Genomic DNA, 22842 nt, shown 5'->3' on the forward strand with positions numbered 1-22842 from the left:
CGGCATATCAGGCCCTTCTTAAAAACTAATTATCGAGATTATACTCAGTTACAATTACACTAAACGCCGGAATAACCTAGCGCCAACCAACTTTATACCGCATTATATTTGAAGGGAAAATAGATTTATATATGAGGTTGTGGGTAAATATAGGAATAGTAGATTAAAAACAATATATTAGGTGTTATTTTTAATAACGGTATGTCTGCTACTGCTTTATGCCACTCAAGGGGATACTCCGTAGGTAAGGTAAGCAGTATAATGAAAAGTGATATAGCTCTTTTTTTTTCTATGGATAGCAACTTATAAAGAAGGAGATCGACAACCATTCGCTTAAAGGGCCGGTACCGATACCGGTGTCATGATATAAGCAAGTGGCGATATTCGTAGTAGGTAAGCATGGGGGAATAATGACAATAAGCAAGAAATTTGGGGATGTCAGACATCATACGTAGAATGAAGAACAGAATCAAAAAGTATTGGCTGTCATGTTCACTTTAGGGCTGAAAAATAACTAGTCATAAGTGGAATAGGAGAACGGTAATGCTTATATAAGAATATGGCTTCATAGTACCTATTAGCATATCTACCCCAGTTTCCAGGGAACTCATTCCGAAAGCTGATGATGCTAACTATGTACATAGCCGCAGGAAATAACGATTTACCAGATAGCTCGGACTTTTATACACCTAGCCCCTAGGAGTATGGGGGTTCTAGAGGGGTCTGAAATGGCCGAACATATGTACATACATACGTCAATCACCTATCCGCGGTTTTGGCAAATTGGCTGTCCCGACTCCAGGATTATATTTCAACTTTGAACATGCTACGAAACAGTAGCCGCATATCCAGTCTTGCACACAGGTAATAGACCTGCGGGTTGGTAGCAATACTCAAGACATTCGTGTGATTAAAGGGGGTGCGTTCTATAGCGGGGGTAGCTAGTTGTGGTAAGGACTAATGCGTGATGGAAGCTACAAGAGCAACGATAGGCTGTAACTTGATGTCACAGTAGGGAGAAGCACCTAACCAGATATATGATTTATAGGTACATGTTAGCTTCTGTGAAGTGAAAGGTGTAAGCACAATATCTACCTAGTACTTAAGTCATCTTGAATGGATCGAACATATATAGAGAATATTTCTTCATTATATTCCCCAAGTAGCTCACACCCATAGATTTAAGACAACAAAGACAACAACAGCAGTCACACAGGAAACCATGACACTCCAGCTGCCGTCTGTCCCGGAAGAGGTCACAGCCTCTTGGCTTGCCGAGGTGCTCGACGTCAAGATCAAGTCGATCTCGATCGAGAAAATTATTCTCGGCACCGCCAACAAAATCTACATCTCCGTCGAATACGAAGGTGAAGCCAATGATGCGACAACAAGACCCCCAAAGCACCTCTGCCTTAAGGGCGGATTTAACCCCGCCATGATTGAGCAGGTGCCGTGGATCGTGATGATTTATCAGCGCGAGGTCGAGTTCTTCAACCGCGTGGCGCCGTCCCTAGACCACATGGAAATCCCTAAGGCGTGGTGGGCCGGGCTTAACGATAAGCAAGGCATCTTAGTCATGGACAACCTCGCAGCCCGCGGCTGCACCTTCGGTACCCCCACGGAACCGTGGCCCGTCTCACGGGTCTTGGCGGGTGTTGAGCAGCTTGCAGCACTGCACTCCAAGACATGGGGCATGAAGCCGGAGGACTACCCCTGGCTCAAGTCCGACTACGACCAGGCTATTCTTTCTCTACTGAAGACGTTCGACGCGGTCGTGAATAGCCCCGGCCGGCCAGAGTTCCACGACTACTTGAAGAACGAGGAGCGCATGACCGCTGTCATGAAGAAGCACTACGCCTCGCGAAACCCAAAGTTCCGCTGTCTCTTGCATGGCGACGCCCACATAGGCAACACATACATCGACAATGGCTCGCCGCGATTCCTCGACTGGCAGGTAATCCATATCGGATCCTGCTTCCACGATACCAGCTACTTCATCGGCGGTTCCTTAAGCGTCGAGGACAGGAGAGCCCACGAATGGGAGATTCTCGACCACTACTTTGCGACGCTGAAAAAGCTGGGGGGGCCAAGTCTCACTCGATATGATGAGGGTGTTCTGGAGGAGTATCGCAAGTCATTCCTTGCGGGTGTTGGCTGGCTCATGTGCCCCTATGAGATGCAGCCCAAGGAGTGCGTGTTTGCTATGGCCGAGCGCTTTGCGGCAGCTCTAGACGACCATAAAACATTGGAGTTGGTGGAATCGCTTCCCTGAATGTAACGCATCAAGGCCCAGCCGCGATAATTATGAGTAGCGCATGATATCCTGAGGAGGAGGTACTGATCTTCATTTACAATAGCATATCCCCAAGAGCGATAGTGGTAATTACCTAGATAGATTCTGAATCATGCATTACTTCTACTACGTTGATGTGTTAGTCTATGTTGCAGCTACTGCTGTAACCAAGAAGAGGAGGAAAGGAAGAAAGCTTGCTTGATTCCTAACTACAGTGGCGGAGTGCCAACATATGGCTCTAGTGGAGCCTATGGTGCCTGAGGCACCTGCAACAGTCTAGATGATAGTTACATGCTCTCTACCACGATCTCCACAATACTAACATCTTGTATTTCAAGCAAGAAACCATCGTGTTTCTCTCATATTACGATGAGATGAATTCCAGATCAGCCCTATTCCCGTGGTCGTATACCAAGTCCAGTCAATTGAATGTTGAATGATCAACCCACGGGCCTGCACCCCTTTAAATGTACAAGGGTGTCTAAAGTGAAATATTCTACCTGAATGATCTATCACATTTCACACCAGCGACAGCCGGGTCAGCGAGATTAAGGATTCACGGGCAGCGATTTCCTGTCATAACTCTGCCGACCTACCCTTTTGGTACCGACACCTACCTGGGTAAGATATCCTATGGCGCCATATTATGGGATGACTCTTGAGCAGTTGAGCCAACACTGTCGTCGTTAATATTCGTCGTGACCTCTGGCGATCGGTAATAGATGCTCATTTGCATAGAAACATCACACTTGGCGAGAACCAGCCTGTCGATATCCAGGGGTAGAATCATTATTTCATGCAGTATCGTTACCTACATGTGATCACGCGGCTGTTGTTTCTCTCCACTACAACCTGTCAACTTGAACAATCCAATCTTCTCGGCTTTCGTGAAGACAAGCTTTGCCACATTACTTGGCTGGAGCTTATTTCCAAATACTGCAGCAAAAACTGAGAATCCCAGTTGCAATCCCTGAGGGAGATTAGTTGAACGCTACATTTGGCTCGTCGAGTGCTGTAGCAACTGAGGTGTAGCACATCTTTGTAGGTACCTAGGTAGCTAAGAAATTATCGCAGGCTTCAAAGTTCCTGACAAAAGGTCCGAAAGAGATGCAATAACCAGGTAGCCCAGTATCATCAAAATACTCTCGAGTGATAGTGCATCTCGTCATCGGCCTTCAACTTCATCGTTGCCGAGTGACGATTTGAAGGTATTTTTTCAGGCCATCCCCCTTTTTTGTCTAGGGGGTCGCGTGCAGTGTTTTCTTAGATTTTGAATTGGCAGTCAGAGCAAGCGTCGCGTGCTGCTACGTTCTCATATTCCCCAAGTCTCCGCCGTCCATGGGGTACGTTTTTAAGGGTCCAATCCACGTCACTGGGTGCCAACAGCCTCGTAGATACCTAGCTTCTTTGATGACTCCTCATAGCAATAGCAATATTTAACAGTTGCAGCGTCCCCTCGGCGACCCAGCAACTCTCTGGATGCCCATTGGTGCTAAGCTCGACTTCACTGCTACCCAATGAAACAAGTGCTGCGTAATTGAGCTTGATGGTCTTAGAAGCCGTGACGTGCTGGCTTGCCCCTTCAATAATGGCCTTGTCGGTAGTGTAGTTAGATCATCCGCTTCCAAGTATTAGGTTAAAGCGTTCAACGTCTTTGTTGACGATCCCTTTTCAGGTGTGGCATGTAACCTAGCTACGTTGAACACCTGGACACTCATTTACAATGTTCATGCAACTCATCATATATCTTAGGTAGGTAGATACGTAAGCCAACTCTCGTCGGGCTTATATAATTGCATGTGATGATAGCATGATATGTTATAATGTGTTGGTTTCCTTTCTTCCCTTTACAGCGAGCGATGGCACTCTACTTCGTACTCTGCATGTAGCTTTCGGGCGGGTGGTCGGGTCGGTCCGAGCTGATCACTGTAAGGGTTTGCCGGCGGCAATGCAATTCATTCGCTGGAGATCGTGATTACGAGATGCCTGGGTTATCTGGCACCAACATACCTAATCTACCAGGTATGCATGGGGAGGGAGGGGCAACGACCGACGAAGCAAAAGTGAGAAAACATCGCACAATCGCAAGATCTCAAAAATATGGAGGAAATAAGATCGTTCATCGAGTCGCCTACGCGACTAGGCGCGGCAGTCATTGTCATTGGGGTGTTTTTATACAACATCTTCAAGAACCTGTATCCCCGGTATCCGTACCCACTCCCGCCGTCACCTCCAGCAGAGCCCGTCCTCGGCCACTTTAGGAGGCTGCCGATGGAAAATGCTCATCTCAAGCATATGGAATATGCCAAGCGATACAGTAAGTGAATAGCGCGGAACTCGGGCCGTAACGATGCATTCTCTTCTTCTAATCCCATATCGCAGACTCCGACGTTGTCTACTTCAATGTCCTGGGCAACCACATGATCGTGCTCAACAGCCAGAAGGCCGCAAATGAGCTTCTGGATAAGCGCGGGGCCAACTACCAAGACCGGCCGAGATTCGTGCTTTTTGATGTCATGGGATGGGGCTTGACGTTGACGTTTCTCCCGTATGGCCCGAGGTTTCGCTTGCACCGTTCCGTGCTCCAGACAGGGTTCACCAAGACGGCGATCACCAATTACAGACCGATCCAGGAAGATGAGGCCAGACAAGCAGTTTCAAGGATTCTTGCGCGCCCCAACACTTGGGATCTTTCTATACGACGGTTTGAAGAAACTCGATATTACAGAGCTTGACTGTGTTGCTAACGTGCAGAACAGATTTGCTTCCGCAATTGTTCTCCGCATTGGATTCGGTGTGATTGTGCGATCAGATGACGACCCCTATATCAAAATCGCAGCGGACGCCAACATGGCTACCGGAGGGGGAGGCAATCCAGGAACAGCTCTCGTTGACTACTTTCCTCCATGTTCGTATCCCCCCCCCCAAAAGAAAATCTAAGGTTATCGCAAACACGTCTACTGACACTATCCCAAGTCCGGTACATACCCGAATTCCTGAACTTTTCCAAAAGTCTACAACATGCGCGAAAATGGGGCTGGGCAATCCAGAATCTTCACGACATCCCCTTCGCCGCAATAAAAAAGGAATTCGTAAGTACTAGCCTCGCATTCATCCCGTGCTTTGAGGAATCACTTGTTACTGACAATCACCAAGGACGAGGGAACCGCCAACCCCTCCTTCGCGTACTCGCTTCTCACGAAGTACCGGGAAAATGAGGAGAATGGCATACCCAACCAGCTGACGCTCCAAGACATCCAAGGGGCATCCGGTGCGGTTTTTATTGCGGGATCTAACACGGTTCGTTCCCAGCCCTGGAGCCTATGATATGCAGACGCCAAGATGCTAGCGCTAACCCCTTTCCCGAGACCTTCGCAACAACCACCGTTGCCATCCTAAACATGATGCTCAACCCCGAGATATTCCACAAAGCGCGCGCCGAGATCGACAGGGTAGTCGGCACCGAGCGGCTGCCCACCCTCGACGACCGGCCGCACCTGCGCTACATCGACTACCTCGTCGAAGAGACCTCGCGGTGGCGGCCCCTGTCGCCCATCGGGATACCGCACCGGTCGCTGGAAGACGACGTGTACAACGGGATGTTCATTCCCAAGGGGTTCGTTCGCGCTGGACATAGGTGCCGTGAAGGTGATCGCTAACTCTCACGCGTCAGGACCCTGGTCTACTACAACACCTACGCCATGTCGCGAGACCTCAGCGTGTACAAGGACCCCGAGCGGTTCAACCCCGATCGCTACATCCCGAAGCAAGACGGGGGGGACGAGGAGCCCTTTCTAGTGGGGCCGTTCGGGTTTGGTCGCAGGTAAGTGCCAACCTGCCTAAGCTTCAGCCAGGAGGGGTTGCGTTGCGTCGCGACAAGAAAAAACGGTTGCATAAGAGACGAAGTTCTAATACGCAATTCTAACCTAGGGTCTGTGTTGGACGCCACTTAGCACAAGCGTCGGTGTGGATCCTCATGGCGACGCTCATAGCGACCACCGACATATCGCAGCCCGTCGGCCCGGATGGTGTGCCAATTGAGCAGACTATCACGTTTAGCACTGGCCTCTCGAGCCACCCGGGGAGGCTGGATGTGGTATTCAAGCCCAGGTCTGAGAAGGCCCAGAGGCTTCTCGCTGAGGCGGTCAGGGATACGCAATGAGTTTGGAACATTGTGGAATTCTGTAAGCGTTTAGGGGGTAATTGCGGTCTTCTGAATGTGTAGGTAGGTATCTAGGTGCTATGAATACCTAGGTAGGTACCTAACAAACGATTTTTGTTCTTCATTTTCGTCCGAAAACATCCACGCCGGCAGTCAAAGCTTGTACAAACTCTAGGTCCTACTCTAGTCCTTCACCGACCTCATTGTCAGCAATATCTTCTAAAGAATGGCAAAACCTGTGGGCGAACATTGGAGAGTTGATATCAGTGGAAAGACACTCAACATCTATCCCGCTCCCTTCAAGACCCTTATAAATAGCATCGAAGAGGGCTTTATCCGCTGCTTCGTCGTAGAAATCCTGTCCCGGCATAGAAATTGCACTGATGCCCTCCAGAGGCACCCATACCTTAGTCCGATCTGGCCTAATGCAGTTATCCTTGAGCCTCTGAGCTATGATCTTTCCCAGTTGTTCGCATTCCGAGGCCGTAGTTCTCATCAGTGTCACTGACGAGGAATGCTCGAGCAGCTTTCTGCGCGCGAGTTCCTTGGGCACTGTATTCCGGGGGCCAAAATTTACCATGTCCAGGGCGCCGAGGCTGATTATTTGCGGTATGCCGGCTTTAGAAGCGGCGGTGAGTCTGCTCTCGCCGGCACTGAAAACGCCGCCGACCAATTCATCAGCAAGCTCCGTGGTAGTCAGGTCCATGACGATGTCCAGGCGGCCGTCTTTAACGAATCGCTCCATGGCGCGGCCGCCAGCGCCTGTAGCATGGAACACGTATACTTCATAATGGTTCTCCTCAAGCAGTTTGCGTATAGCATCGGCCCCCTTTGTAGTGACACCAAACATCGTGAGGCCCGCAGCTCGCTTTCTATCCCTGGGAGTTGGCTGCATAGTTCTTTTGGCATATGCCTTGGCCATTCCCACGACTGCCGCAGCAGCGTTGTCTATCACTGCTCTGAGAATCTCATTCAAGCCCGCGATGTCAACTATGCTGTGCATCATCGTGATATCCGTCTCTGCGACGTAGGAACTCGTGTCGCTGGAAGCCACGGTAGACACGATTAATTTTGGGAGGGTGATGGGCAGTTCTCGCATGACCGCAGCAGAAATGCTGGTCCCGTTACTCCCGCCGAGGGAGATAATACCGTGAATCTCGCGATCTTTGTGAAGTTTTCCCACAAAAGCTGCGGCTACTCTTGCTATCGTCTTGATGTGCTCTGCTCGTGTAAGAGACTGCAAGTCGTTTTGATCCCCTTGGAACCGGCCATGTCGAAGGAATTCATCTCGGCGAATGAGTATAGCTTCATGCTCTGCCGCCAACCGACCGGTGTCAATTAACACGACATCTATTTTGGGGTCAAGTTTTAGAATTTGCGTTCGGAGGTAGAGAAGCTCCTCGAGTTTGGTATCGAACGTGCCAACCACTGCTATTGTAGTTATCATGTTGGGCTACGAGTTGCTTCATATATTATTTGGTTTGGATGGAGATGAATATACCTACTGATGCTCACAGGTATTCATTGTCCCTTGGAGTAGGCAAAAGACAGTGCCCGCCCAAGTGTAACACAGTCAGAACAGTGTCTGCTTACATGTAGAACGTCATGCCGCAGAAAGCATATGTACCTACCTACGCTACCTAGAATATCTACCAAAGTAAAACTCCGACATCATGTCCCTACCCCTCTATTCACATCCAAAAAAGTCATTCACCCTCGCTCCTCCTCTAACAACCATGGCTTCAACTCCCCGCCTGGAAGTGCTGCACCGCCTGCACTCTGTAATCTCCTCTCACCGCCCCATCGTCGGCGCCGGCGCCGGCATCGGGCTCTCGGCCAAGTTCGTCGAAGCCGGCGGCGCCGACCTGATCATCATCTACAACTCGGGGCGCTTCCGGATGGCGGGGCGGGGCTCGCTCGCAGGGCTGATGCCGTACGGCGACGCGAACGCCATCGTCGTCGACATGGCGCGGGAAGTCATGCCCGTCGTCCGCAATACCCCGGTCCTCGCCGGCGTGTGCGGGACCGACCCGTTCCGCGATATGCGGCGCTTTTTGAAGGAGCTGAAGGAGATGGGGTTCAGCGGGGTGCAGAACTTCCCGACCGTGGGGCTGGTTGACGGGGCGTTTCGCGCGAACCTGGAGGAGACGGGGATGGGGTATGGCCTGGAGGTGGAGATGGTCCGGCTAGCTGCTGAGATGGAGTTGGTCACGTCGCCGTACGTGTTCAACGTGGAGGAGGCTGTGAGTATGGCCGAGGCCGGCGCTGACATCATCGTCGCCCATATGGGGTTGACTACGAGCCAAGGGATTGGAGGAAAGACGGGAAAGACCTTGGATGAATGCGTCAAGTTGATTCAGGAGATCCGAGATGCTGTAATAGGAGTAAGGGAAGACATTATAGTGTTATGTCACGGTGGCCCAATCGCTGAGGTAAAGGATGCTGAGTACGTCCTCTCGCGAACAAAAGGGGTGCATGGGTTCTTCGGGGCCAGCAGCATGGAACGGATCCCGGTCGAGATTGCAATCACAGAAAACACAAAGAGGTTTAAAGAGATTCGTGTGGAAAAATGATTACCAGTAACTCACGAGAAGTAGTAGTTCGTGAGATAGAGTAATACCTAGTATTCTTGCTATACTCATGAGCCTTGCTTTCCGAATCATGGGCAGTTACTAGGATAGAAATCGATTGGACTTCGATAACCATACCCATTAAATGGGTTGGTATGTGTATATACACATATACATCCCTGCATATCCAAATACTTTCAGGTGCTATTAAAGATGGTATTTACGGCTAGATTGGGGAGAGGGAGTGAAAGATAGGGGAAGCTCAGTCACTAGGGTAGACAATATCAAACTTCTATTAATACAGCTTACGGCCCACCTTCACGCATCAAATAAGATATTTGCTAGCTATTCTAGAATCATTCCAATAACCAAACCTGCGCTGTTCTTATTCAAGCCACCCGTCTGCTGGATTCAGCCAGTACAACTCGTCACTCGTGTGTGAGCATTGCAACGGGCTATCGATATTGTCATGACTTCATCCACTTAAACTGTGTTATTTATTTCAACTTGGATGTCGCTGCGTACATGAATATCACTATACACTAGGGGGTTAGCCCCTATTGTCCGAGTGATATTATCAGTGTCGTGTTGCTGCGTCCGTGAGTGAGAAAACGCAGGATGTACGCTACCCCCTCCTATCTCCTCGTACCGCAGGGATCCTCTGTGGCTGGAAGCACCATCCTTATTACCATCCTTCAATATAGAGTTCCCAACTATCTCAACGCTCGTCATTGGTATATCGTCGTGGTGAGTGCTATATATCTTCGATGCATCCAGAGTTGTCGGTATGGTCCATAGGTGATTCAAGCTTGTGACGCGCTTGAAGCCACGGGCGCTTCGTCCTTCGGATGAACCCTGACCAACGTTCTTGTCCCGCATATAACTGCTACTTCTAGTCCTGGCCCTGAGCTTTTTGGTGAGTTGGGCCACGATTATGGGTAGGCATGCGCATACTACTGCCGTGGTCTCCTCGGCAGCCGTAAGAATTAGGAATACGGAAACGCCATCTGTCAATATGTGTTAGTGTCCAGATAGGTATGCGAGATCACTACATTAGAAGTAAGCCGGACACATGGAAACGCCGTGACTTACAACTTGGGTCGGTCTTGTCGTCAGTATCGATCAAAAGGTCAAGCACACGACCCAATTCAAGCAAGCAAGCGACCAGCCCGATGCCAAAGACAGCCATTAAACCGCGCTTTGTGCTCTTGTTTAGTTTCAGCTGAGAGATGGCCGAAAGAGGTAACAGCAAAAGGCCAATGTCGGAGATCAGACTGAATATAAGTGGTAACGAAACGTGCAGTACGTTTGTGGCATTACACTGGCCGTTCATATTACCGGGTATAGGTAGATGCGGGAATCTTTTGTAGTACTGAATGAAGTACCATTGTACGGGCTTGCACTGGAACAGGTAGAAGGCGGTGCTGCCGAAGAACCAAAGGACGATATAAACAAAGTTGGCCCACCAGAAGATGCGCAGCTTCGTGTTGCCTACCAGGAACAAACGTTTATAAAAGTAGAGTAAAGTCATTTTAATACAAACGAAGAAGCTGCTCATCAGTACCATAGTGATCCAAATATGCTATTTTCAATACGGTATAGTCAGCAAGCTAAGCAGAGATTGAAGCGAACATTGAAGTAGACAGCTTTATCTTGCATACCCTAAAGGTTTTTGACAAGTTCGATGGATAGTTGGGATCGCGCGCGATGACGGTACTTGTATGAAGGCCAAGCCCATAATGTGTAGCTACCATCAAATTTGCTATGATGGCATTCACGAAGATCTAGTGTTAATGGCCAGAATCAGTCTTAAGCATCTTATCACATACAGGATAGGTACTAGGTAGGTAAGTTGGGAAAAGGGGTAAGAACTAACCCCACTAAAAATGATCATTATGTCCTCTGTCATGAACCGCCAGCGACTCCTTATAGATCCCCACGTCCCCCATAATCTACCCGCAATGAACAAATCGTTTATAATAAGGAAGGTAATCAAACATCCCCAGAGATCAGGTTGCCTACTTTCGTTGATAAGTTGTTCTTCCTTTGGAGTGGGTGTCAGTGGAGGCATCGTGAACTATGTAAGGAAAGCCTTGATTAAGATCCAGTGTTTCTCTGTGTGCTTGCTATGATGTAAAGTCCGAGATTCTGAAAAGCAGAACGGATAGAGCTTCTTTACTAAGTAAGTAGATAGTTGTGACTCCAAGTCTCTTAGTGCGCTATGAAAATCATCTTTCAGCTTTTGGGGACATCAAGCATGATGCAGGTTCCCGCGTACATATCTTGGGGCCTTTCAGTGGTTACCTACCTTCCCAATCTCGAACAACTTCGGCCGAATAAGTGTAACATATTGCATTCAGCTTGATGGAAGGTTTCTTGGTATGGAAACCTCTCGGGAGACGCGGTTCTGGGGATCACTGAGTGCGTAAGTCATCTATTGTTACTGGCTCGCGATGTACCACAAATAAGTCTCAGTGTTGTCACTGTCAGATGGTCATGTACAAGATAGTATATACATGCATACATGTAGATGGAGTTTTAGTCTACTTACATGCCCATATAACTTCGTGCATGTTTTCGCTTATATTCTCCATCTTCTGGGCCTTTATGAGATATATCTAGTTAGTACTTTGACAAATGCTATAATCTAAGGTTGGAAGCGGTTGAAAATAGGTAATAGGGGAATGGGAGAATGACTAGAATTGGTCGGTGCGTGAGCGAATTCCAATTCGAGGTATTTGGGTTACCCAAGTTGGGTAACACAGTTACACAGGTAGGTAGAGATTGGACGGAATTAGACACGTCTAGAAAGTCCGAGGGTGACGCAAGTTTACATCTAATATCAACTTGTATCAACTTCAACGAAGCAAGAATCGAGATGCTTGAAAGTAACAGGGATATGGCGTCGTGCATGTAATTGGGGATGGCAAGAGTCACTGTCCTTTTGAAAAAGCATATATCCAGGAGCGGCAACTTGCATGAGTATTGCTGACTAGCGTATTTAAATACCTTGGGTAGGTCCCCATTATGTACTACCCAGTACCTAAGGTAACCTTGGAACTACATACCTACAATGTAAGGGTTTTTAACGATGTGTAACAGTAACGCGGCTGTTCCTACCCTACCCTAGACCCTAACCAGGTAGTAGGTAGTCATGGGAAGTAAGGGGAGCAAAACTCTAAATATTCATACAAGGTACAAGGCAACAAACATGCCAACATGATCATCTCAAGAACACTGAACCTTTAAATAGCACAACTACATATGTATGAAAGGTTAAAATGAGATACCCAGGCCAGAGAACCCTGATTGGCACAATTTGTTTTATGGAAATATCGGTGTACGGTTTTCATATCAATTTATCGCCGCATCGCCCTTGATTCCGAAAAGTAACTACCCTAAATTGAGGCATGCCTAAATGAGGCACCTTTATCGCCATTCTTTGTCAAGGCACACCTACTTTTCAATTTTGTTGCCCTGATCTTCTCATTTTCTGTTCAATCTTGTACTCTCGTTGCACTCTTGGTGTTATTATCTCCAACGCTTCCCCTTTTCGCATGTTTCGCTCCACGCCTCAGCTCGTGTTACTTGCCATCCTCAGTTGTAATACAGCGCCAAGACTTACATAACTTACAAGACTATGGCAAATGACAAGAGAACGTCCGTCTTCGAGGCAGACGAAAATGCAGTCTACCCAGCAACCAGTCCTCAAGACGATGGCAACCTCACAACTCATACGCCGCAGGAGGAGGCTCGCGTTGTTCGGAAGCTGGATCGGAATTTAATGTCCCTATTCTTCGTACTATGTGAGTGTGTATTAACTACTTAGTCCAACACAGTTTGGTTGCTCGTTGGACGAAAAATATTCTATGTCGATGGCGTTGCTGACATCCCTACGCCACCAAGACATGCTGGCTTTCCTCGATCGTGGGAACATAGGAAATGCGAGAATTGCGGGCATGGCCACTGAGCTTCATCTCGACAGTGTTAGATACCAATGGCTCCTTAATATCTTCTACATCACCTACATCATTTTCGAGTTTGGGGTCCTTCTATGGAAGATATTCCCTCCCCATATCGTCGGCACGGTCGTCGTGTTTGGATGGTGAGTACATTATCCACGTCGCCTTTTACTCCTCCATCTACTATTAAGGAAGCAGATAATTGACTGGGTACGTATAGGGGTCTGATTTCCACGGTACAGTCTGGCGCTCATGACTGGCATGGTATGATGGCATTAAGATTCTTTTTAGGTGCTTTCGAGGCCTGTTATGCGTAAGTGCTGGCCCATGGTTGTAAAAACGTGGGCATCCATTTTATCGCTGTGGCCAATATTGACCTTCGACAGACCCGGCATCATATTTCTACTATCATTCTTTTATCTAAGACATGAGATTGGATTCCGATGCGGTCTCTTTGCCTCGGCAGCGCCGTTGGCCTCGACATTCGCAGGTGCCCTCGCATACGGAATCACTAGCGGACATTCCCATCTCGCCAACTGGCGCTTACTCTTCCTCGTTGAAGGACTCCCCACCATACTCATGGCTGCGGTTGCCTTCTTTTTCATTCCCGACTCTCCCGAGAAGGCAAGGTTTCTGAATGCGAAGGAAAAGGAAATTGTCAGATCAAGGGCTATGCGCCAAGTTGGTACTGATGCCAATGCCAGAATCGGTGGCTTCAAGCTCAAGGATATTGGCCTCGTTTTCTTGGACCTGAAGGCCTGGCTGTGTGGGCTCATGTACTTTTGCGGGAACGTCACCTACTCCAGCTTGCCTGTTTTCCTTCCAACCATCCTACAAGATATGGGCTATACCGCAATCAATGCCCAAGGCTTATCCGCTCCCCCATCATTCGCCGCCTTTTTGTTCGCTTTGATCACAACCTGGATTGCAGACAAGACCCAACAACGCTGTCTCGTCATTACTGTCACTTCCATTGTGGGAGGGGCTGGATACATAATTCTTGCCACCGTTGAGACGGTAGGGGTTCGTTATTTCGCTACATTCTTAGCGTCTGCTGGAGTTTTCTCTACAATCCCTAATATCCTCGGCTTGACCCTAAGTGAGTAATTCGGAGACTGCACCCAAGCGACATATACTGACAATCAATCTAGACAACCAGGGCAGCGATACTCGACGTGGAATGTCCATCGTTCTTATCAACCTCATCGGTCAATGCGGTCCATTCTTAGGAACCAATATCTTCCCCACGAATGAGGGGCCAAGATACATCAAGGGCATGAGTATCTGCGCTGGTTTCATGTTCTTCTCGGCCCTTCTCGCTCTGGCCCAACGACTACTCCTAATGTGGGAGAATTCTAAGTTGGATCGCAAGTACGGCACCACTGTGAAGACTGGCAACGGGACTGAGGTACAAGACGTTGCCGTAGAAAACTATGGGCCCAAATTTCGATATGTTCTTTGAGGCGCCGTTCTTCAACAACTCGATGGCCAATATTGATCTTCCCCGATCTCTCATCTGTCGCCTACTTTCCAGGGGCATTTTGGAAGCATTCACACTACCTAGGTAGATAAGTATGGGATGAGGTAGTTAATTTCACTAGATGTTTGGTACCTCTCTAGTAGGTAGCCCTGAAGATAATGCGAATGCCTTGTCCAAGAACCATTCAAAGTTTCACAGTATTTATGACGATAGTGCACTCGATCACATTGAAGAATTGGGATCACAAGGTAAAGTTGCTGTAAAGGAGTATAATCAGCCTACAGTATCCAGAATAAATATGAGATACTAGGTAGCCTCCGAATATGTTCTGCGATTAAGGTATGTGGTATGTTGGTAATATAAATGTCGATTGCTTCAGCCTTAAGCTAGAACAAGCAGGAATTGACATCAACTTTGTTAATCATTGAATCTCTTTGTCTATTGCTGGAGACAAGGATGGCCAATATGAGAAAAACTCGAGATTGACAACCTACTGAGTACGTACCTCCTATGACCACCGGCAATTGCTCTGAAGTACGCCTGTTTCCGGCCGAATGCCAACCAAATTGCTAATCCAATCCTCTCCCCCTTTTAGCGAAGGTGCAAGCTAGCCCGAGCCCGGGACGATGGGGTTGGGCCGACTTGATGCAAACACCAGGTTAGGCATGATTTTTCTTCTTCTATCCATTTGCAGCATACATATGGCGAGGGCTGCGGGCAAACTCTGAGCTGGGGTGGTGGTGGAGGTAAACACGCGCAGTGGACAAGGCTTGCAAGAAATTATGCTCGCTGGTGCTCTCGCGGTCGCGACTTTCCCTTTCTGTGTGGTTTATGTGCGGCTATATCTGCATTTGCGCCGCTGGTATGATAGATTTGGCTTTGTTGCTGTATCAGCATATCACACAAGGGGCTTCATACGTTCAGGCGTTCAGAAGAGTAGGTAGGTATCCCGAGTTACAATATAGGTAGCATGCATCATATTATCCATTACGTGTTTATATCATGTCCTTCGGACGCGCATACTAAATACCTACGTACCTACCCACCCTCTATAAAGCCCCCAAAAACATATGTATGCCCCTTAGTCAAAAAGATCTCGTAGCCGGTATGTCGCAGTAGCCAGTCCCCGCATTACCTACCAACCTAATACCTAGCGAACAGCCCTCCCTCCCCAAAACACACCCTCACACGACGATCCCCCTTCCGCAGAAAGTAGCACGGCGTCGATAGACGGTATATGCCTATGCTCTGCCCCGCCTGCCGGATCAAAGGGAAGCTTCTCCCGGCGGAAGAACCTTTCCATGTCGGAGGGCAGTGCGTGCTGGTTTCTCGAGCCGGCGTTGCTTGTAAAAACGCTACTTACCGGGGGATACAGCTTTGAGGGGGTGATGCTAAAGGACGGCGAGGCGTCCGAGTGAGAATGTGCTTGGGTGGTGTGGGATCGCGATGGCGACTTACAGGGCTGGGAGGGTGCGTTCTCTGGTTCTGCGCTGCCTTGAACGTCAGGAGCGCGGCCTCGCTGGAGCTTCCGAGAAAGCTCGGTGAACGCGTTCTCGCGCTTCAAGGCTGGGGCTTTGAAAACGGCGCCCGCGCGGAATTGTCTCCTGGGCTTTCGCCTCTCGCTGTTGGTGGCCTTGTGCTCCATTTTGTCTTCTTTTGGGAAATTAAGGTGTGATGGTAGGTAGTTGTTTATCCTCGTTTCGGGGGGGTAGGTATCGAGGGGTGATGCGTTGCCTTACTTATATGCTTTTTATGTTCATAAATCGTTATGAGAGTATGGGACAATGCGCTCGTTCAGCTTTCAAAGAGGTCATACGAGACACAAAGAAAAGGGGTTCACGTGCTTACATAGTACAATGCTCCTTGTTCAACTAGTTTACCATGTCACGGATGACAGTGCACTACGACTAATGAAGCTTCTTGCTGAAGCCTGACGTTGAAGATACACGACATAGGTACCTAGGTAGCGGGAGGTGATGTATGAATTGATCTGTAGAATGTTACTGAAAAGATAAGAATCAACTCTCAACTACTAGGTATCATGAAAATTTAATGAAGACTTCCAAGGTGAAGTTCGGTTGATAATTCGTCTTATAGGCACTGGTTTTTATTGAGCCAATAAGAGCCATAGTTAGGTGTCGAAGTAATCATGCAACATAATAAACTTTTATCACACCAAAGATCCAGTAAGTGTAAATAACACTGATAAGTAGGTACCATAGTAGGTTATGCATGGTATAAAATATTTGTCTTTTTCATTTTGAAGCGTCTATTTGAAGAGGCTTCTAAGCTACTTCATCATCGCCCGTTTGCATCACTGCCCCCCCTAATCTAGGTACCTAGCTAGGTAGGTGAACTCCTTGTATTCCACCCCTTCCTACGAGACAGTCGTTTCCCTACGTTCCGGTACCGCCTTTCCCGCCAAAGCCGACTTCGCGCCGTCCATCTTCTTGGACACGGCGCCAAGAACGGCCTTAACCATGTCGTCAGACCCGAAGCCGGCAGGCCATCCGCGCCACGCGACCGTGTCGACGATGTCGCGGGTGTTGGAGGCTCTCCACATGTGGTCGTCGGCATGTTCGAACTTCTTGCGCGCTTCCTCGTCGTCACCGAGCTGGAACAGCATCACGCCTAGCTGGTGCTCGGGCGCCTTCATGGCGTCGAGCTCCTTGGCGATCTCGAGCAGGGGTGCCGCAAAGTCATCGGACGACACGCCGGCCGTGATGACGATGACGTTGAGCGGGGCACGCTCGGGGTCTACCTTCAGTTGCTCGATGTACCACGAGAGGATCTTCTTCAGGCGGGCGCCGAGCTTGCACCTGCCGCCGGGCTTCACCTTGCGGAAAATGCCCTGGGCGCTGACCTTGTCGGCCCCTTCACCTTCGCTGTGGACCTGGCCGATGTGGTTGTAGCCTGACTTTCGAACTGACATGCCTGGGAAATAGAATAGGGGTCGGTGATTGACGAAGTAGATGTCGATTCCGTTGTCGTCGTATTGGAGGCACACGGGGGCAACGGCCTGGATTAAGGCTGAGACATCACTCCATTGCCTTTCCATGTGCTCGGAATCGTCGATGACGAAGAGGGTTTCGAAGTACTTTAAGAAGGAGAGCAGCTCGGTGTGTTCGGTCCCAGGTGCCTGGGGGACACCGGCAGTGTCATCGTCGTTGCTATACATAGCCGCGTTTGCTGTGATACTCATGATGGGCAGATGTTTCGCGAATATTTCCAAACCAAGGAGTTGAGGGAATGAGGAGGAGATCGATGTTTCGGCAGTTTGCCTAACGAAGTGGGTAACGCAGCCAAGCGAGCTGTTAAGTAGGTTATATAGGATGTAGGTAGTAAGTAGTACGCACCTAAGTACGTATGGCCCTTGTTGAGTGTGGAGAAGTATATGCGTTGACCGACATTTTAAACCTATAAGATGTGTACAAATCTCTACGAGCAAGAGATGCTTGATAGGTTTTGAGTGAAAAATTGGGCTTGACGCGGCCTGGGTCGCTGATCATACATCCACGGATGTTAAGGCTGCAGTTTTACGTACCACCAAATATTGAATCACTGGTAAATCACACACATGGAGCCCCTGATTACATGTATGTACGTGTATGTATGAGATAGATAGATGAGTCCGAACTTGAGGGGTTCAGTATAGTTAATCAGTCTGCATCGTTTCCGATGTGATTCACTTTGGTTATATTTCAAACATTCTCTAGGTGTGTGGTAGGGATTGAAGGGTGGTGTGTTTGTTTTATGTTGAGTGTTCAAATGTTACTACTAGTACATATGTAGTATTCAACGGTTATGTAACTAACGTATTGTACCTAGGGTACCCTAGATACTACTAGTAGTAGATGCTAGTAGTTGTGTGTTGTGTTGTCGTGTTAGCCCTGCACCGTCGCAGCTGCCCTGAAGATGATACATGTAGTAACATCTGCGGGGTATACTACCGCGATAGGCTATGTCATCCATTATCCACAGGCATGGATTTGTCGATCCCTTAACCCCGCAGCCCCCCAATAGCGCCTTTATCTCCCAAGCATTAAATTTAAAATCCGAAATAAAAAACCCAAACCAAAAGACCAAAAGACCAAAAGATAAAACAACATTGACATCGTCATGCTATACTTCAAGCGAACGCGCTATACTCAGTCGACTCATTGCGCTCTTGCTTGACCACACGATATTGAACTCTCGGTATTGTCCGCGCCGGATCAAATGGCAAGAATATGGCCACAGCTATGACCATGAGCGCGGCGTCAAGAGCAATAAAGTAGGCTTCATGCATCATCAGATACCCTGTCCATCCCTCTACAAGCTCTATCGCTCGGAAAATGCTGCGCACGTATATGGCAGCCAGAGAGATAAACAAGGCCATGAGTATCTTATTATACTCCCGAGGCATGCCCAACTTGGAGGATCTTCGAGTGAAGTCGATGGCAAATATGGTGAAGATGGTCATAGCCACCAGTTGGAACATGACACCCGCCACCATGATATTGGTGCCAAGTTTCGGATCTTTCTGGGAGCCAGCTGCCATCGAAGCCATCGCACCACCAGCGGCCTAGTTGCGTGAAACCCCACGATCAGTATTCTGAAATCCATTTAGAGTGGAAGATATGGCATTTCTGCTTACCTGGATGATGAGTGATATGACATCACATGTCATGAAAATGTATGTGTACATCTTCGCGGACATTATGCTGTAATGTCGTCCCAATACGTTGATGAACATTCCCAACAATACGTATAAAGCGCCCGTGAAGAACACCGGCCCAATGATTAGCGTGGTGATTTGTATCATGTAGGCCCTCTGGTTATACGGGCATTCGGCAGACCAGGTGCGTCCAATCCATCCGATGAGTTCAGCTACGATCACAGGTGTTAGGTCTTTTCATTCGACATTCCAACTCAAAGAACACATACTCAGGGCACCAATACTCAGCAATACTGATGTCGCTCGCCTAAGCCGTATCGCCTGCAGAGTATGTCCGAAGAAAGCAATTCCAAAGAGAAGACAGAATATTATTCCTGCAGCTAAGCTAGGTTGGTAGCCATAGGCGAAATTATACCCGGGAATGGGTTCTTTCTGGCAATTGTTCGGGTTTCTGAGACCCTCTGGCAAGGAGTTGCGGTCGACCATGATTGAATAAAATGAGGATATGACAGTAGGTATCTTAGGAATGGCCGAGAGTTTATTGAAGATGGGATAGAATACAAGCACATGATAGAAGGTCAACCCATGGCTAACAGCTTCTAATATACACTTCACAGTTCGACCAGAAAACAAGAGACCATATAGCCAACAGTCAATGCCTCGGACTCCTATTCGCATCAGCTACTGCGGTATCTATCATTAACTACCTAGGTCCCTAGTTTTGGGGCTGAATACAAGGCATCCAAATAATTTCAGCCGCCTTCAGAGGCCCTACTCGGAATCTCGACACAGCCACCTTGTCGCAGGATTGTCTAAAGCCACTAGGTTAGGTCACTCCAGCAGACTAGCCTAGGGGGTACTAAGCTTAAGTAGCTGGTTGGGGCATACTATTAGGCTGCAGTCAACAACGGCGATGATTGATGGCTTCAAACTCGCAAGTTCGACTCAATCCAAACATAGAACAAAAGTGTTATGTGTAATAGCTTCGTTTAATTGCTATGTTGTCTCCTGGTGATGCAATAGGTCGTGCATTGCCGATGAAGTGGTCATGGACACTAGTCTTACTTCGACGCTATCTTCTTACGACATGGAGGAAAAGGTAAATGAATCTCACACACATCCTGATTTGGGGCCGCCGTATAACTTGAATGGTAAGATTGTGTTATCGCTCGCTGGGAAAAGGAATCTTTTTAAACCATCAAGTATCACGCACTACCCTAATACCTAACGTACCTATCTATCTAGGTATTCATCACAACCCGCTGCTGCTCGAGCCAGTACGAAGTCCTGCAAGTATTCTGCAACCAAGATACACTGGCGACCGCCCACTAACCTACCCTCTTATGCCAAGACCATTTTCACCATTGCCTGGTACCAATACTAGATATGAGGGCGGCCTTATACGGACACACAGCTCGGCCCTTGATTAATGGGCCGCCCGCTAGTGTCCCATGGCTGTTGCGGTAGGTCCCCTGCAGACCGCAAATTCGGTGGCTTACCGAGATAAGTGGGTATGTCGGGCCCGAGTTGCGCGGGTTGGTCAATAATGGTTAACCGGGGTTATAGTATTGATTGGCTTTTTGCTGAGGCATGACTTTGGGCTCACATCGAAGCAGGGTAAGCAGCTAAGGTAGGGGATCTGCCTGCCGGATACCCCTCAACCACTTGAGGCGTGGCCACGCTGGTGAGCTAAGTACTTTTGTCCGGGAGCCTTCCTCGATACCTTCGCTAAATTGCAAGGGGTCGCTTCTACCTGAGGCTGGATTATCACTTCAATTATGTAGCCACTTACTTCCAAGGTTCCTATAATAAGCCTCATCGAAGGCAAAACCTCTGTACCAAAAATCCATTGCTTTCCCTGCATCTCCTACGGGGCACATGGCTGGTCTTTTCCTGCTAGTAAGGTACGAGAGGTGCGTGTCAACAATAACTCCTGCGAAAGGGTTTATTTCAAGTGTTCATGGTGAAGATCTTGGCCTGATAGATCTCAATCTCAGTCCCTGTAAGATGGATTTTACGTCACATGGTGGTGCTCCAAAAGAAGGAGGCTGCCGCAACGTGATATCAGCAGCTGAAAGCTGAAAAGTCCCCTTATAAGCTACTCCAAAGCCCCAATCTTTCTGGTTATTGCAGTATGCAATTTAATCTGTAACTTTCCCTAGTTTTCAACACTCATCTTCAAGCAGTTACTAGTGCACAGGAGAGAGGAATATCTATTATGGCAGCCCCCACTATTACACAGAGAGACATTGGTACAGAGACCGAGGACCAGAGGCATCGTGTTTATGAGCATGCAGATACAGAGACCGAGGACCAGAGTCATCATGTTTATGAGCATGCAGATATCGGTACCGCATCCTCCAAGACTTCTTTGTCGCAGCGCGCCCCGACTGTTCCCATCGCCTTGAGAAGCTGGCATATGTATCTCAATGTGGGCTTGGGCAAATTATCATACACGAACGTCCTCGGGCAGAGGAATGAGTGTATCCGCTCTCAACTAGGAAATATGAAGAGCAAAATCGACCCATTTGGAAAGATAATCAGCGATATGCCGATTGGGCTTGACGTACATGTCGAACACTCCGTGTACTCGACGTTCCCTTACCCTCCTATGTTTAGGAATTTACTAGAAGAGCAGAGAGCGTTGCCAGTCTTCCGAGAGAGCGAGGAGAGCAGTGTAGAAGCTCGCTCCACCCCAGCGGCTGCCAGCCAGCCCGACGGAGATACGCAGGCCACAACCCGTATAAAAGACTGGGGCGTCAGAAATTGCTTATTCGGCATTGTCCGGGCTTCAGTCATTGAGATCGATAACCAGGTTCAGCCAGTTTACGTGGTCATTGGTATATTCCCACGCGGCTATACCACTCCGCGGGAGATGGTTGTCTTCGTCGAGAACCCCAGTCACCTCTTCTGGAAACTCCAATGGGCGGCCTTTCGTCTGCGCGGATTGACCCGCAGCTTGTTTTCTCTCAGGCATATCAAAGAGTTTAGACTATACCATGTGCGTATCTCTCCTGCTGAAGGCATTTCGTATTCTAATATACGTATTTACCTATCGCATACTTAGTGTAATCCCAAAAACGGAACCCACGAACGGATCAGGCTTGACAGCAACGGGGTGGCAGATTTGCAGCTGCTTCTGGACGCGTACAAACAGTGGCTGACCCCCAACTATATTTCGCGGAACTGGGCAAAATGGATCCACCAAGTGATGAACAACAACTCGCATGATGTGCTGCACGGTTCATATTCGCTCGAGCTCGTGTTAGGTTGGTCCTCAACTAGGATATCGGTCGTAGTGCTCCTGCCCGTACTGCTGAGTCTGGCGATCGGCATATACCTCAACTCGAGCAATTGGTCAGACCTGGCAACCACACAGACTGCTTGGGGTACTGCTTCGTTTGTCGTGACTGCGGGAGGTTGTAGGTTCCCCCCTTAACAGAGAGACCCTAGTCTCTTCAATACCTATATGTAGCTAACGAGTGACAGTGACGGCGGCATTACTAGGTATATTAAGTAGTATTGCGGATAAATGATGGCAAGACGGTTGGACTTTGCCATACAAACGTCAAGAGCCAGACGATAGGTACTATCTAGGAAAATGAGAAAGTTTGATATTAAGGGCGAGGTTAACAAATGCAAACACACTTCATTGCTCACTGTGTATGGCTTAACTTGCGGCTTGCTGCAGGAGTAATCGAAGACATACATGCTTAGT

The 22842-nt window shown here is 48.5% G+C and overlaps 10 protein-coding genes across 10 annotated transcripts; 5 read left to right on the top strand and 5 right to left on the bottom strand.

Annotated features, from left to right (window-relative positions):
* The first annotated feature begins 1054 nt into the window (after positions 1–1054).
* GGS25DRAFT_507074 (kinase-like domain-containing protein) lies at positions 1055–2575 on the top strand. The gene has a single exon (XM_049262365.1). It carries the CDS (start codon positions 1223–1225, stop codon positions 2270–2272), a length of 1050 nt encoding a protein of 349 aa, XP_049113042.1. The 5' UTR covers positions 1055–1222; the 3' UTR covers positions 2273–2575.
* Positions 2576–4393: 1818 nt separating this feature from the next.
* GGS25DRAFT_525421 (cytochrome P450) lies at positions 4394–6455 on the top strand (the record flags this gene model as incomplete). The annotated part of the gene is made up of 8 exons (XM_049264776.1): positions 4394–4610; positions 4676–4997; positions 5053–5201; positions 5270–5385; positions 5450–5593; positions 5662–5909; positions 5967–6116; positions 6224–6455. 8 exons carry the CDS (start codon positions 4394–4396, stop codon positions 6453–6455), a joined length of 1578 nt encoding a protein of 525 aa, XP_049113043.1.
* Positions 6456–6544: 89 nt separating this feature from the next.
* On the bottom strand, positions 6545–8015 carry GGS25DRAFT_449473 (uncharacterized protein). The gene has a single exon (XM_049258818.1). It carries the CDS (start codon positions 7900–7902, stop codon positions 6634–6636), a length of 1269 nt encoding a protein of 422 aa, XP_049113044.1. The 5' UTR covers positions 7903–8015; the 3' UTR covers positions 6545–6633.
* A 41-nt stretch (positions 8016–8056) lies between these two features.
* Positions 8057–9268, top strand: GGS25DRAFT_507080 (TIM-barrel-protein domain-containing protein). The gene has a single exon (XM_049262366.1). The coding sequence runs from the start codon at positions 8129–8131 to the stop codon at positions 9026–9028; it is 900 nt and encodes a 299-aa protein (XP_049113045.1). The 5' UTR covers positions 8057–8128; the 3' UTR covers positions 9029–9268.
* Positions 9269–9283: 15 nt separating this feature from the next.
* GGS25DRAFT_449549 (uncharacterized protein) lies at positions 9284–11195 on the bottom strand. Its single transcript, XM_049258819.1, has 4 exons — positions 10902–11195; positions 10687–10809; positions 10118–10607; positions 9284–10032 (listed from the first exon to the last, which is right to left on the bottom strand). The coding sequence occupies exons 1-4, from the start codon at positions 11094–11096 to the stop codon at positions 9509–9511; spliced, it is 1332 nt and encodes a 443-aa protein (XP_049113046.1). The 5' UTR covers positions 11097–11195; the 3' UTR covers positions 9284–9508.
* On the bottom strand, positions 11193–12005 carry GGS25DRAFT_449685 (uncharacterized protein). Its single transcript, XM_049258820.1, has 4 exons — positions 11723–12005; positions 11577–11628; positions 11304–11495; positions 11193–11244 (listed from the first exon to the last, which is right to left on the bottom strand). Exons 1-3 carry the CDS (start codon positions 11936–11938, stop codon positions 11440–11442), a joined length of 324 nt encoding a protein of 107 aa, XP_049113047.1. The 5' UTR covers positions 11939–12005; the 3' UTR covers positions 11193–11244; positions 11304–11439.
* Positions 12006–12237: 232 nt separating this feature from the next.
* Positions 12238–14891, top strand: GGS25DRAFT_507094 (MFS general substrate transporter). Its single transcript, XM_049262367.1, has 5 exons — positions 12238–12831; positions 12932–13130; positions 13208–13300; positions 13374–14086; positions 14139–14891. Exons 1-5 carry the CDS (start codon positions 12666–12668, stop codon positions 14447–14449), a joined length of 1482 nt encoding a protein of 493 aa, XP_049113048.1. The 5' UTR covers positions 12238–12665; the 3' UTR covers positions 14450–14891.
* A 1745-nt stretch (positions 14892–16636) lies between these two features.
* GGS25DRAFT_507099 (uncharacterized protein) lies at positions 16637–18262 on the bottom strand. Its single transcript, XM_049262368.1, has one exon. It carries the CDS (start codon positions 17667–17669, stop codon positions 16845–16847), a length of 825 nt encoding a protein of 274 aa, XP_049113049.1. The 5' UTR covers positions 17670–18262; the 3' UTR covers positions 16637–16844.
* Positions 18263–18596: 334 nt separating this feature from the next.
* On the bottom strand, positions 18597–19610 carry GGS25DRAFT_525428 (RTA1-domain-containing protein; the record flags this gene model as incomplete). Its single annotated transcript, XM_049264777.1, has 3 exons — positions 18597–19031; positions 19104–19336; positions 19394–19610. The coding sequence occupies 3 exons, from the start codon at positions 19608–19610 to the stop codon at positions 18597–18599; spliced, it is 885 nt and encodes a 294-aa protein (XP_049113050.1).
* A 1732-nt stretch (positions 19611–21342) lies between these two features.
* On the top strand, positions 21343–22660 carry GGS25DRAFT_525429 (uncharacterized protein; the record flags this gene model as incomplete). Its single annotated transcript, XM_049264778.1, has 3 exons — positions 21343–22125; positions 22192–22546; positions 22614–22660. The coding sequence occupies 3 exons, from the start codon at positions 21343–21345 to the stop codon at positions 22658–22660; spliced, it is 1185 nt and encodes a 394-aa protein (XP_049113051.1).
* Positions 22661–22842: the final 182 nt, after the last annotated feature.

The sequence above is a fragment of the Hypoxylon fragiforme genome (genome assembly GCF_022984875.1).
Source record: "Hypoxylon fragiforme strain CBS 206.31 chromosome Unknown GGS25scaffold_9, whole genome shotgun sequence".
Taxonomy (NCBI): Eukaryota; Fungi; Ascomycota; class Sordariomycetes; order Xylariales; family Hypoxylaceae; genus Hypoxylon; species Hypoxylon fragiforme.